This window comes from Saccostrea cucullata, unplaced genomic scaffold (assembly GCF_032062105.1).
Source record: "Saccostrea cucullata isolate Sc308-1 unplaced genomic scaffold, CSIRO_AGI_Scuc_v1 ctg428, whole genome shotgun sequence".
NCBI classification, from domain to species: Eukaryota; Metazoa; Mollusca; class Bivalvia; order Ostreida; family Ostreidae; genus Saccostrea; species Saccostrea cuccullata.
In genome coordinates this window covers 76,882-90,110 of record NW_026928261.1, presented here as the reverse complement: position 1 = coordinate 90,110, position 13,229 = coordinate 76,882, and the positions used below count along the sequence as shown (strand labels likewise).

The 13,229-nt window shown below is 32.2% G+C and overlaps 1 protein-coding gene across 8 annotated transcripts in view; it reads left to right on the top strand.

Moving 5' to 3' along the window:
* LOC134276955 (rho GTPase-activating protein 15-like) overlaps positions 1-13,229 on the top strand; it is a 41,850-nt gene that overhangs the window by 15,262 nt on the left and 13,359 nt on the right. For 4 of the 8 annotated variants that reach the window (XR_009994146.1, XM_062759236.1, XM_062759234.1 and 1 more), the window contains exons 3-8: positions 3,860-3,991; positions 5,596-5,676; positions 8,186-8,395; positions 11,698-11,748; positions 12,243-12,301; positions 12,973-13,150. Coding sequence is in view for 7 of the 8 variants with exons in the window: in XM_062759236.1 (XP_062615220.1) it covers positions 3,860-3,991; positions 5,596-5,676; positions 8,186-8,395; positions 11,698-11,748; positions 12,243-12,301; positions 12,973-13,150 (711 nt within the window). In the remaining variant the exon portion in view is untranslated. The remainder of the gene's footprint in view (positions 1-3,859; positions 3,992-5,595; positions 5,677-8,185; positions 8,396-11,697; positions 11,749-12,242; positions 12,302-12,972; positions 13,151-13,229) is intronic. The other 4 variants (XM_062759238.1, XM_062759239.1, XM_062759237.1 and 1 more) reach the window with 4 other exon arrangements.

The following is a 13,229-nucleotide window of genomic DNA, read 5'->3' as shown; positions in this document are numbered from 1 at the left end:
CAGTCCATCGGATCCACCCATCCCTTTCCGGCGACCGAAGTTCCTCCAACTTTTTATCAACAAATTTCGGACGTGTTTCTTGTGTCTTTTCAGCATCGATTATCAATTTTCACGAATAAAAATATTCCCATACAACAAACTGTTCACTATTACTGATCACAAGTAGCCTTTCACAGAATATTCCCTTCGAAATAGATTCCTTAGCCTAATAAATTCGAAGCGTAACCGCCATACAAGCCGATTTACGCCTTGCGTCATTTTTCAAAATCTACGACGGACGGTTAGTGCAATAATTTAAAATCGAAAGTATTCAATTTTCTGTCTCAAATGTATATATAAGTAATAAATAACAAGTTTATAAACTTCAATGGGGATTTTCTAAACAAATACTCACCACAAATGTGATCAAATCTTCTGAGAAGGCCTTCGGCCTTCACAGGATTTGATCACGTGACCGACCCACTTCAATTCCCATTGAAGTTTATAAACTTGTTATTTATTTCTTAAATATATACATTTGTGGTATCTCTCCATTATATAAACATACAGAGAGAAAATATCTTCAATTCTGTATGAAGTTTGTCAGAGGTCAGAGGTCAATACGTGACCTAATCACACGGCGCAATAATATCTACCGGTACATAAATTATAAAATGACCTGCTCTACTTGCTTTTCATGTACAAAAATGAATAAAAAAAGCAAGTATAATGATAATTATTTTATTTTAAATGTAAACAAGTATTTCATACAGTTTTGGGGCTATCGATTCAACCCGTGTACATAGAGAAAACTAGGAGCCTAGCGTTTGTTTACATTTTTCTTCACTTTTATCAGCTGCACAGTCTCTAACGTTCATCCTTATTTTTTGGAAAGACCTTTGGTTAAATTTTCATGATAAACTTTTATTTTATCTTTAAATTTTACTCACGATAAATGTGTAAATCTGTTGGAAAATATCTTTGCAATCATGCCATGAACAGCTGCCAAACACCTCGGCGTTTTCGTAGTTCAATGTAAAGCTGTCACCAGTGTCTCCGTGTTTATCAGTGTTTTACTATAAGTATGCCTTTAGTTACTGAAACCGTGGAATGTTTTTGATCAAACTGCAAATTAATTGGCTCGGACAAGTGTCTCAATCCATCGGATCCATCCATCCCTTCCTGGCGACCGAAATTCCTCCAACTTTTTATCATCAAACTTCGGACGTGTTTCTTGTGTCTTTTCAGGATCGATTATCATTTTTCACGAATAAAATATTCCCAGACAACAATCTGTTCACTATTACTGATCACAAGTAGCCTTTCACAAAATATTCCCTTCGAAATAGATTCCTTAGCCTAATGAATTCGAAGCGTAACCGCCATGCAAGCCGATTTACACCTTGAGTCATTTTTCAAAATCTACGACGGACGGTTAGTGCAATAATTTAAATTCGAAAGTATTCAATCGTCTGTCTCAAATGTATATATAAGTAATAAATAACAAGTTTATAAATTAATATTATATATTTTGGTACATGATCAAAATCTTCTGAGAAGGCCTTCATTCACAGGATTTGATACGTTTAAATCACTTTTTAATTCCCATTGAAGTTTATAAACTTGTTATTTATTTCTTAAATATTGTTCAGTAATTTACTGTGCTTATTGTAGCACATGTACTACATGTAAACTGAAAATGAAAAGCTTATACAATTATATTATATATTTTGACTATGAATTTCATAAATTTTAGTATATATATAAATTATATACAGTGAAAGTTATCTACTCTACATGTTGTTTATTCTGAAATCTTATCTAATATGATGTTAACTTAAAGTTCCTTTGGAGTACATGTATATTGTCCAAATATTTTGTCTAGAATACCGTATAGCATGTTTTCTTGGCTGGTGTAAAATTTGGCTCTTTACCTGCTCAAAGGTATGCCATTAATTTTGACGTAATTTATTTCAGCGGACACAGAGTTTCGGCTCTTTGCAGATAAACACTTAGAAAAGAACTTACTATATTAAAAATTAAAATTTTAGCAAGTTACCACCAAAGTGGCAAAATTATGAATTTTCAGTTGTTTTTATGCCCCAAGAAAATATCCCGCTATGCTATATTGCTGCTGTCTGTCGAAAAATATTAGTTTCCAATAGACCAATTCCTTTGGAACCAGTGGTCAGGTACTGAAATGAAATTTGGATACAGATTAATCAGGTCCAATTATTTTTGTTTTGGGACTAGTCTTTCACCATTTCTTTTGTGATAAATATATATATATATGTAGAAAAATCAATTTGCAGTTTCCATTTATTTTCTTTGCAGAGATTGTACACACTGAAATGAAATTTGCTATACAGATTTACCAGCTTAATATCTAGGTCAAGTTATATTTTGGCATACATGTTAACCTATTGCGATGAAAAAGAGGGAGATTCAGACCTCAAAAGCGGTAGCATTGCGCGCACGTTGTTTAACACTTTGATTATCGTTATCTTGTTGTAATATACTTGTATATTAAAAGCTTTAAATGAAATCAGGTACCTACACTAATTAATCTTAAATATCAACAGAAATAAGAAGACAGAAACACCTTAAGTTTAACATAAATTGTACAACTTCAAATATTTTTCAATCAACAGCAATAAGAAGACAGAAACACCTTAAGTTTGACATAAATTGTACAACTTCAAATATTTTTCATGCTCATCATTTTGCTTGGATTGGCTGCTTTACTTAGCCCTTTGAAGATTGATCTTTGCTGAAATAACCTAGAAGCAATAATTCTGAATGTTCATTCACTTTTAAACAAAACAAATGATGGCATGGTTTAATCGAGATCTAAAACAAGTTCGTATCTTTCGTTATGTAAATCAGATTTCCCGCGATGATCGAAAACGAAAGTAGAGATGTGCCATATGGCTTGGTTAATCGAGTGATTTCTGTTGACTTTATTGATAAAGTTGTGAGCTTCTGTGCTTTTAAAGACGATGTCAAATGTTTTCATCTAATTCTCAAAAGCTGTATCTCCTTTTTCATGGCAGGGATGTTGATTAATTTATCGTAACCAGTGTAATCACGGTAGTCTTATGTTGTTGTCGTTGTCAAATCCGTGCTTGAAATCTATGTACAAAAAAGCGTTTGTATGATTTTGAGGCAAATCACGCGATATCTAGCGAGATTTTATGAGAGTGGCTTCAAAAATGGATACCCAAAGTTTTACATAAATATATAAGGAACAATCTTTAAAAAGCTTCTTTTCAAGTACTTAAAACCATGCTTAGTGATAGTTAAAGGGAGAGTTAACATGTATGATTTTGGGTAAGATTGGACTATTTTTGTAAGAGTTATGCCCCTTCGACATAGAAAATTTTCACTTATTTACAGTTTCCGTCCATTTTCTTTGCAGATCAGGTTGCACATATTGAAATGAAATTTAGTATACAGATCAATCAGCTGAATATCTAGGTCAAGTTCTGTTTTGAGTATGATCGCACCATTTTTGATAGAGTTATGACCCTTCAACTTAGAAATATTTCACTTATTTGCAGTTTCCATCCATTTTCTTTGCAGAGTTTGCAAAGTCACTGTTTTGGATATGATCGCATCATTTTTGATAGAGTTATGCCCCATGGATTTGGAAAAATTCCGATTTGGGGGAGGGCCCGGGGTCATAAGTGTTTTACAATCATCTCTTGTATTATTCAGTTTTGTTCTAGTATGTTAATTAAAAAAATTATCAAAACTTGTTTATTTAGATTTTGATGGATTATTTCATATGATTCTTGTGAACAAGTACAAACTTTATATTTTAAACATGTATCTCGTTCATAAGTTGTAACATTAGTAAATCCAAACTTTGTAATTTTAGGTTGAAGCCTTAAACAGTCGGAAGGTCAGTTTACCTGAAATCACCGTAAACAACGATGTCCTTCCTAGCGGATGGAGAGTCGAAGACAGCGCAGCAGGGAAAATATTCGTTAACTCCGCCACCAATGAGAAGGTTGTTCACAGTTCTATTATTAGTCGTTTGTTCTAGTGATAGCTAATAGTGATTATTAGAGTGTAGTTTCTCTAACTATAGATCTAATAGTTTGTTGTTTTGTGTAAATAGTTAATTGGTCTAATTTTAATACACGATGTACTTGAAATAAGATTTACCATATGTTTTCAGAGGGATCCAAGACACATAGTAATATATATTTTGAAATAAAATACATTTTCATAATTTATACAAAATAAACATTCATTGTCTTGATTGCTAAATAATGCAATTAATAGCAAAAAAACCCACTTATTAATCAAAATATATACATTTACGTCCTCGTTGAAGTACATGTATAGAATGCTTGTAAAAAATGAGAAAGATAGATGATTCTATTTTAGTCACTCACAATTAGCAAAAGTTGATGTTCCATATCATTGAAACCCTCCAATTTCCCTGATAAATTATTTTTGGGCTGTAAAAATTATATATATCTTCCTTTTATGTATCAATTTTGTTTTGTATTGCTTTTTTCTATGCACTACTTGGAGTGTCTTGGCTATTTCAAAATCTGCTTAAATCAATCAATATGCCCATTTGCAGTGCTGTTATAAATGCTTTTTCATGCATCAATCATTAGAATTATTGAAATATGGCATCAATTTTATTAGCTCTAAACTGTAGAAAGACCAGAAGAGCTTAATATGTAATGGTAAAGTGTTTATCATCTGTCTGTTTGTCAATCTAATAAAAATTAATGTTAAATCCACTCACATCTTTCTACACCAACAGATACTAGTTTAGGAGTATGCAAGTGGATTTAATATCTTATTTTAACTAGATTGTCTGTTTGTCTGCAATCTTTTCTTAAAACACTACTTTTCCATACAAATATTGAAATGTGAAGCCTTTGTATATATTTTTTTCTAGGCACCTGTTAATAAGTTCTTAAATTGGAATAAAAACACTAAAGGTGCTAAAATATGATCATAACTAGATTACAAATAGTATTTCTGTTAATGAATTTTTCATTTTGGTTATTGAAATAGACTTTTTTATGAAATTAATCAAAAATGCTATTGCATCTATAGTTTTGGTTTGATGTAAGGAAATCTCAATAAAAAAAATGTAAAGAAATCTCTTCAAAAAAGATCAGGTTACTTTTTTAAATAAGTATGTTAGTGTTACAATTCAAAAGTCCAGGTGTAAATTTTCTTTCCCACTTTTCTAGAACAAACCAGTAGAGCTACAGTCTTATCAGAGACTTTTGGTTTCTATGGGGAGAATATAAATTTCTTTAATTATAAATGTAGAAGAGGGAAGCTTACAAAAGATCAGTTTTTCAGTGAAAAATTCAGAAGATTGAGTCAAATTAAGTAACACAATAAAATGGAAAGAATTAAGTTTAATGTTTCTTATTTAGAATAAAAAAAAATATATAGATCAGTGTACATGATGTAAAGACATGTTGAAGAAAATTATATGACAAATTCAAAACTTTTATTTTTCAGCTACATATCAGTGTAGATAGATGTAGTGTATAGTGATTTATTTTTTGTTGCACCCCCCTTAATTTCTCTGTACATATTCACATTTTCTCTACTTTCTGCATGTGTCATTAGTGGGCATCAAAGGTCAACGAAGATGGTCAACGGTATTACTTCAAAATCGACAGCGACGAATCGGCCTGGGAACTCCCGAAGGTGTGTGCATGGTCTATTTATAATACTGCATGTATTCCTTCGTAATTGTAATGACCAGTAGAAATCCTTTGGTATTAGGGGTCTCTGCATTAGGGTTTAGCTCCCCTGAATCAATAAGGCACACATTTTGATATCTTTCAATAGATGGATCTTTTTCATTACTTGCATTTACATATGATAGGGTAGGGTTTAGCTCACTTAAATGTATCACTCAGGCAATGTTTTGTTACTTTTCTATATTGTCTGTCAAGCATATACTCTGTTATGAGCATCCAGTTCTTCATATTTCTTACCTTTTCTCAAATATTAAAGCACCAATTTCAACTGATCGTTTTACCCCAAAATATCTTTGAGTGATTTATTTGAATTCATGTTTGTTAAAGAAAAGGTTAAAATATTCCTTTTAAATAATGATAAAGAAACTGTATAGATATGATGAAAGTTCTCATTACCCGAACCAGAAATAACCAAACTTGGAAAGATATATTTGCTCTTTGCTTTAGCATCTGTATGTTAAGACTTGCTTCTTATGTGTCCCAAAGACTCAAACAACCTTCTTTAGATTTGCAAAGAATATTCATGACCTCACATTTACCAACCAAAAACCTCAAAAACAAATTTAAATGTCATGGTCTATGGAATCAGGATAGAGCTATGCAGTTCACTATCACATCATAGCACTCTCAAGGTTTGGGTCGATAGTGTGATGATGCAATAATGCGATGACGATGAAGAGATGGTGCGTTAGCGATGATTCGATGGTGTGATAGCACAATGATGCAATGGCGTGACAATGCGATGATGTGATTGTGAGATGAAGCGATAGCGTGATGACGCTATGGTCCGAAAGCAATGACACAATAGTGTAATGAAGATGGTGCGATAGTGCGATGATGATAAAGCGATATTCACTATCGCTCTATGGTGCTATCACACCATCCTTGTGGCATTATCATGCTATCGCATCATCGTCATCGCTCTATCACACCATATATTAGCTTCATCGTTATCGCACTATCACATTATCTTGCTATCAACCTTTAAGTTGATGCTCGATGGTGCAATAGTGAACTGCATGACCCTATCTGGATTCCATAATGGTCATACAATAGAAATGGCACACATTTTGTATGGTTTGCAAAACTTGGTCTCTACAGATGTAGCAGAGAACCTGCTCTTAGGGTCAAGGTCATAGAGGAAGAGACCTGGGATAAATTTATCATGATAATAAAATCATTGGGTGTAAGGCTGAGGCTAAATTTTCAACATTGAAGTTTGTACCATTTTTTTTTCATCTGAAATTTAAAAAAAGATATTAGGAAATATCAAGAATTTGATTTATGAATAAGTTAAAACACATTCATCATCAGTTCTGACTATTTCAAGATTTGGTTACATTTTCTGAGTGCTGTTTACACCAGGAAGTTAATTTACTATTACAAGTTCACAATGCATTTTATTGTTATAAAGGCTATACACTCTTCTGTTTATTGTTAGTTTATTCATATTAGAATAACATTCCATGGACTATAAATATGGTTGTGTACGTGTTACTAAGCTCATCGTATGCAGAATAAATATCATTTACAAAAAAAATATAAGTATCAACAACAAAAAAATTAAAACAAGGATGTAGCACCCTTTGACAGAAGAGCACATTGATTCAGATATAATTTTGACACACTTTACTTATGTTACACACATGTACACCCTCACCTACTTACATACACACATACATGAAGTCACATAGTTATATCCCTTCCAGCTTCATTGTGAGGGGATAATAAATTAATAATTAATAGCATGAAATCCTTGATAAATTGTAAAATTTAGCAATAGTCCCAAGGATTCATTTTTTTTTTCAATATTTGAGTGTGTAAATATATACATGTATCTTGTAGCTTGCTCGAGCTTAGTAGATTCCAATACAATCTATCTCCTTGTCCTTTTCTCGAGTGTGTGCTTCTATAGTTCTTCTCTGTAGAAAAACTACAATTAAGATAATTTACATATCTCAGATGACTTGTTATATTGTAACATTGAATCTCAGTATCAATATATACCCCAAAATTCCTCTTATCCATATATTAGTTGTCAAGAATTGAGAGACCATGCAGTATAAGCATCACTTCAGCTATGGAACTTGAAATTTCAATTTTTCCATGTTACAAAAATAGAAACTTATTATTAGAATATTTAAAAGAGTTCAGATCAAATTAATTTTTATAGCTCCCAATATAATTCAATCCACATGCTTATTTTGTTAAATGATTAAAAATGGTGCAGTTAAAAAAAGCAGCCTTAAAGCCTCTGTCTTTGTTGATGGAAGCTAAGATGCTTGATAGCTACTATAGGAAAAAGGTTTATTCGCATCTATCTATTTTTGTAAAAATTAAATGTTTTTTTTTAATATTTATGCATGCTTATAGATTCTAGCTGTGTGTTTATAACATTTTAATTGACTCAATGACTAATCACAAATTTTGTTTTATGTATGCCTTTTTTACAGATTGACGAACCCAGTAGCCCGCCCCCTGTTGGGCCCCCTCCTACACGCTCCCCTAGCCGGTCCCCCCGAATGGCACGCTCGGTAAAAGCCCAATCCTTGATCATTGGAAACAAAATTAACTTTCAGCCCTATATGCCTACCATACATGCATCTGCACAAATTCCAAAGTCGCAAACATTGCCTGCCAACATGTCTACCCCTCTCATAATGGTATGTTGTCATGGTGACAAGGGTGGACTAATTAAGAAAAATTCTCTTTTTTGCATTGTAAATTGATTTGCTTTTTTTTTGCCTTGAAAACAAATATTTCATTTTTTTTCAAGCGAAAAATTGTTCCACAATTTGTTTGTTATACCCCCCACAAACGAAGTTTGGGGGGGTATATAGGAATCACCTTGTCAGTCTGTCCGTCTGTCCGTCCGTCTGTCTGTGCAATCGTGTCCGGTTCATATCTTTCTTACAGAGGGACATTAGAATCTACTACTCCACAGTAAGATTGCTCATGACCTAAGAGTGTGTCATGACCTTGACCCAAGGTCATTTGGGGAAGTTCAAGGTCACTGGAAGAAAAATTTCATAATTCGTGTTCGGTCCATATCTTTCTTAGGGATAAACTTGGTAGGTTCTCATTTCACACAAAGATTGCCCATGACCCAAGGGTGTGTCATGACCTTGACCCAAGGTCATTTGGAGAAGTTCAAGGTCACTGGAAGAAAATTTTCATAAATCATGTTTGATACATATCTTTTATGGATAAACTTGGTAGGTTCTCATTTCACACAAAGATTGCCCATGACCCAAGGATGTGTCATGACCTTGACCCAAGGTCATTTGGGGAAGTTTAAGGTCACTGGAAGAAAAATATCATAATTCGTGTTCGGTCCATATCTTTCTTAGGGATAAACTTGGTAGGTTCTCATTTTACACAAAGATTGCCCATGACCCAAGGGTGTGTCATGACCTTGACCCAAGGTCATTTGGAGAAGTTCAAGGTCATTGGAAGAAAAATTTCATAATTCAAGTCCGGTCCATATCTTTCTTATGGATAAACTTGGTAGGTTCTCATTTCACTGAAAGATTGCCCATGACCCAAGGCTATGTTATGACCTTGACCCAAGGTTATTTGGGGAAGTTCAAGGTCACTGAAATAAAAATTTCATAATTCAAGTCCGGTCCATATCTTTCTTATGGAGAAATTTGGTAGGTTCTCATTTCACTGAAAGATTGCCCATGACCCAAGGGTGTGTCATGACCTTGACCCAAGGTTATTTGGGGAAGTTCAAGGTCACTGAAATAAAAATTTCATAATTCGTGTTTGATACATATCTTTATTATGGAAAAACTTACTTCTGAAAAACCCAGCGGGGGGTATTTTGTCCCGTTTGGACAGTTCTAGTTTTTAAATTCGTCTTTAGTTTGTTATAAGTTGGTGATTATATGTTTATGCATGAAAACTAGAAAAAAAAACCTTTTTCTTCATCCATTTGTTGGTGGTTAATTAACTGATCACCCCCTGATTTTTCTTTGCTGATATTAAACTTAAAGTATATTGGCTTTCTTTTCATTTCAGCTTTTTACGTGTTGAGCATACATTTTATTCTGAATGTTATTTTTATTGAAAACTATCAAGTTTTCTGTCTATCAAACTTAATTATTAATACACTCCTTATGTTCTATAAATAAATTACTATGTTTCTTTGCTATGCAAGTCTTGAGAATGTCCATTGATTGCATCAACTAATTAAATTTCATTTACATTCTGCATCTAAGTAAAATTACTTTTTGGAGTTTACCGTTATATTGTGATGAAAAAAGCATAATTCTATCCCATGAACCAGTTCTATAAATCTGAAAATAACTCACTATAAATGCAAGTAAACATATCTTCCAGAAGATAACTTTAACTGAAGATAAATTTCTTTAATAATACATGTTTAATGAAACAGCCAGAAAGTAGACCTAAATTTAAAACTGCATGGTGGCAATTTTAAAATTCAAGAACACAAGTTTGCAGCCTGAATCAAATAGTTAGATGTATATTCAGACCAAACACTAAAAAAGTGACCATAAAGATTTATTATTAAATCTCAAATTGTAACTTAAGTCCATGGGAAAAAACCCATTGGGTTTTGTATATTTTCATAATACTGGCTAATTATAATGTCCACAGTGAGGAAATTCTGGATAAGTGATATTTATTTTCCATCCACATCTCCTAGGAAACTGCAGTTACCATGACAATAAATGTGTACAAAGGTGCTATTGCTTTATTAATGTTTTTTAACAGTATGTCATTAAAAATTTTTAATATTTAAGGTGACTTTAACTGCTTTAGAAAATAACCATAGAATTACTGGGGTAAATTAAAAAAAAAGACTTATCATAACTAAAGTTTGATTTCATTTGTCATAAAAAGAATTTTTGCTTTTTGAGAATTTTTAGTTTTCATTTAAGCTTGATAGAAAAAATTAAAGGTTTTATCAATAAATGAATATGAATTATGTATACTTACATTAAATTCTAAAAATAAAAACTAGCAAAAATCTTTGCCTAAAAGTTGTGTGCTAGCTAGTAATCATATCATTTTATTGTGTTTGTTTGATTAAAAACTTTGCATGATTTTGCAAGATATGTCTAAATAAAATTTTGTCATTTTTTTTCTAAAACTGAACTACAGATATTTTATTGTCTGTGGATGGACTTGGTATGATTTTGTTTTCTCGATGTCTGATTTAATTTACAATTTTATTGATTAGTGACTTTAGGTAATTGTGCACAGCTATTGAAATCATTTATTAATTAATCAATATTCAACTCTTCATCACTTTTGTTTTATATCATATATGATTTTCTTTTTTCTAACTTTTTCGAATTCTTTCTAGATGAAGGTCATATCATTTTTTTTTCAAATTAATTCATAATGAAAAAGAAAAATTCTTTATAGAGTACAATTCAAAATACATTAAACAAATGCAAAATTATTATTAAGGTACATGCACACTAGTATATTGTGAGGTTTTCATAAGAAAGCTTCATGCAAATAAAGTGTGCACTTTGAATTGATGTATTTTGTGCATGCATGAATTGGCCCATTAAGAAGAGTAACTTGATAAACCATTCAAAATCAGCCTGGCAGCTTGATTCCTAGTATAAAATTAAAGTTCATATAAAACTCTCACGGCTTTGGAAGTTACTAAATGTATAACTATAAAGAAAATACATGTATCTATAAAATATACATGAAAAATAAAGGGCATTCAAATTCTTTTATTATATTTAAAATAGCATCTTTTATTTCAATAATGCTAAAATAATTGTGAAGGTCAATTTTATGAGACTTGTAAGATATTTGAAATCCTCTGTATCATTTCTATAAATGCTCTCCACAAATATTGAAGGAAAATGATTATTTAAAAAACAGAAAGCTGTTATAATGGTACTTTATATTACTTGTACTGTATCCTACAGAATGAAATTATTTAGAATGAATGACCTTGACATTGTTTTTGTAGGAAGGTGTTTCCAGTGACCAAAGAAGTGCTACAGTAGCTCCACAGATGCAGGTAACTTTAATATTGTTAATAATCTGTCATTTACAGAAGCCTGTTATTCATGAAAAATATTTTCTTGTGGCTTGATTTTTGTTTTTTCATTGTATGGAGTTCAAAACCCACGAAATTATGTACCCCATGTAATATTGAAATTTATTAGTACATTTATATGATGTTTCAATTCAACCATGTACTTATATCCCCTTGAACCAATTTCTTTCCCTCAAACCACAAAAAATTGACTCCTGGATTCAAATACTGTAGAAGTACTTTTATCTGCGGGGTCATAATTCCGCGGAATCTCAATTTCCGTTTAATCCGCGGGTAGAAAATTACACGGATTTCTTAGACTGTCACTTTATGCCTTACATTTATGTTAAGTACGCTTGAACAAATTTCCGCAGAAAATTTGTGGCCTCGTACATAGCGTAAATTAATACCATGCGGAAAAAAGTACTTTTACAGTAAGTGATTTTACACTATCATTTGACATTTCTTCTAACTAGGAGGGACTCTCAGGAACATTCAAGGTTGCCAAAGTCATGGAAGCTGGAAAACCAAAGAAGTAAGAGATTGTCTATTGATTTTTCATATGGGGCATAAAATAGTATTTTACCAATTGCTACAATTTCTTGATGGCCCTTGTTGAAAGTAAGGGACATGTTTAAGGAATCACTGTCTAGTTAGTGTAGTATGCCAGGGCATGAACAATAGTGGGAAACATGGAATAATTTGCATAACGGGTGAGATCTGCATGCGTATTAGGCCTCTTTAGCTCCTGACCTATCGACCTGCCTTATTTACATTCCGGCAGAGTTATCAAGAAATAAACTCCCCTAACTTTCAAAGAGTTATCACAGAGAAAAATATTAGAAATGGAAATATTTGATGATCTTTGAAGTGAGTAGTGTTTGATTACTAAATGTAGAAAATAGGGTATAACTGCTTTTGCATTCCTTGAAAGAGTAAACTACATAGTATTTGAATAGAAATTGAAATCCATGTTTAACTTTCTTTATGGAATATGAATTGATCCTGTTTTCCACATGTAAGTTTTAAAACATTGATCAACTATCAGCTGAGAAATATTGAAGCGCCATCTTGTTTGCTGCATGAAGTAATAAATCTCTTATTACAGTGTTTTGGCATTTTTTGCACATATTTATAGGGTGATAAATTTTATAATATGATTCTCAGAATCATAACAAAAAATAAATTTATGTAAAAATTTTTCAGAAAAAGTTCCAACCAGAACTTTGTCAAGCTCTCTGGCTCTAATATGGTGTTTTACAAAGATCTAAGGGCATCAAAAAGCCAGCCTGGGTCCCCTAATGGAAGACCAGAGTTCATAGTACCCTTACATGGGGGGCTAGTTGAAAAACACAAGGAAAAGACCAATAAGAAGTATTTAAGGGTAAGTGTCTATAATTCATAATGAAGAGACAAAATGTTTACAGCTATGCAAGACTGTCTCTTTCAGTCTTGTTTTTATA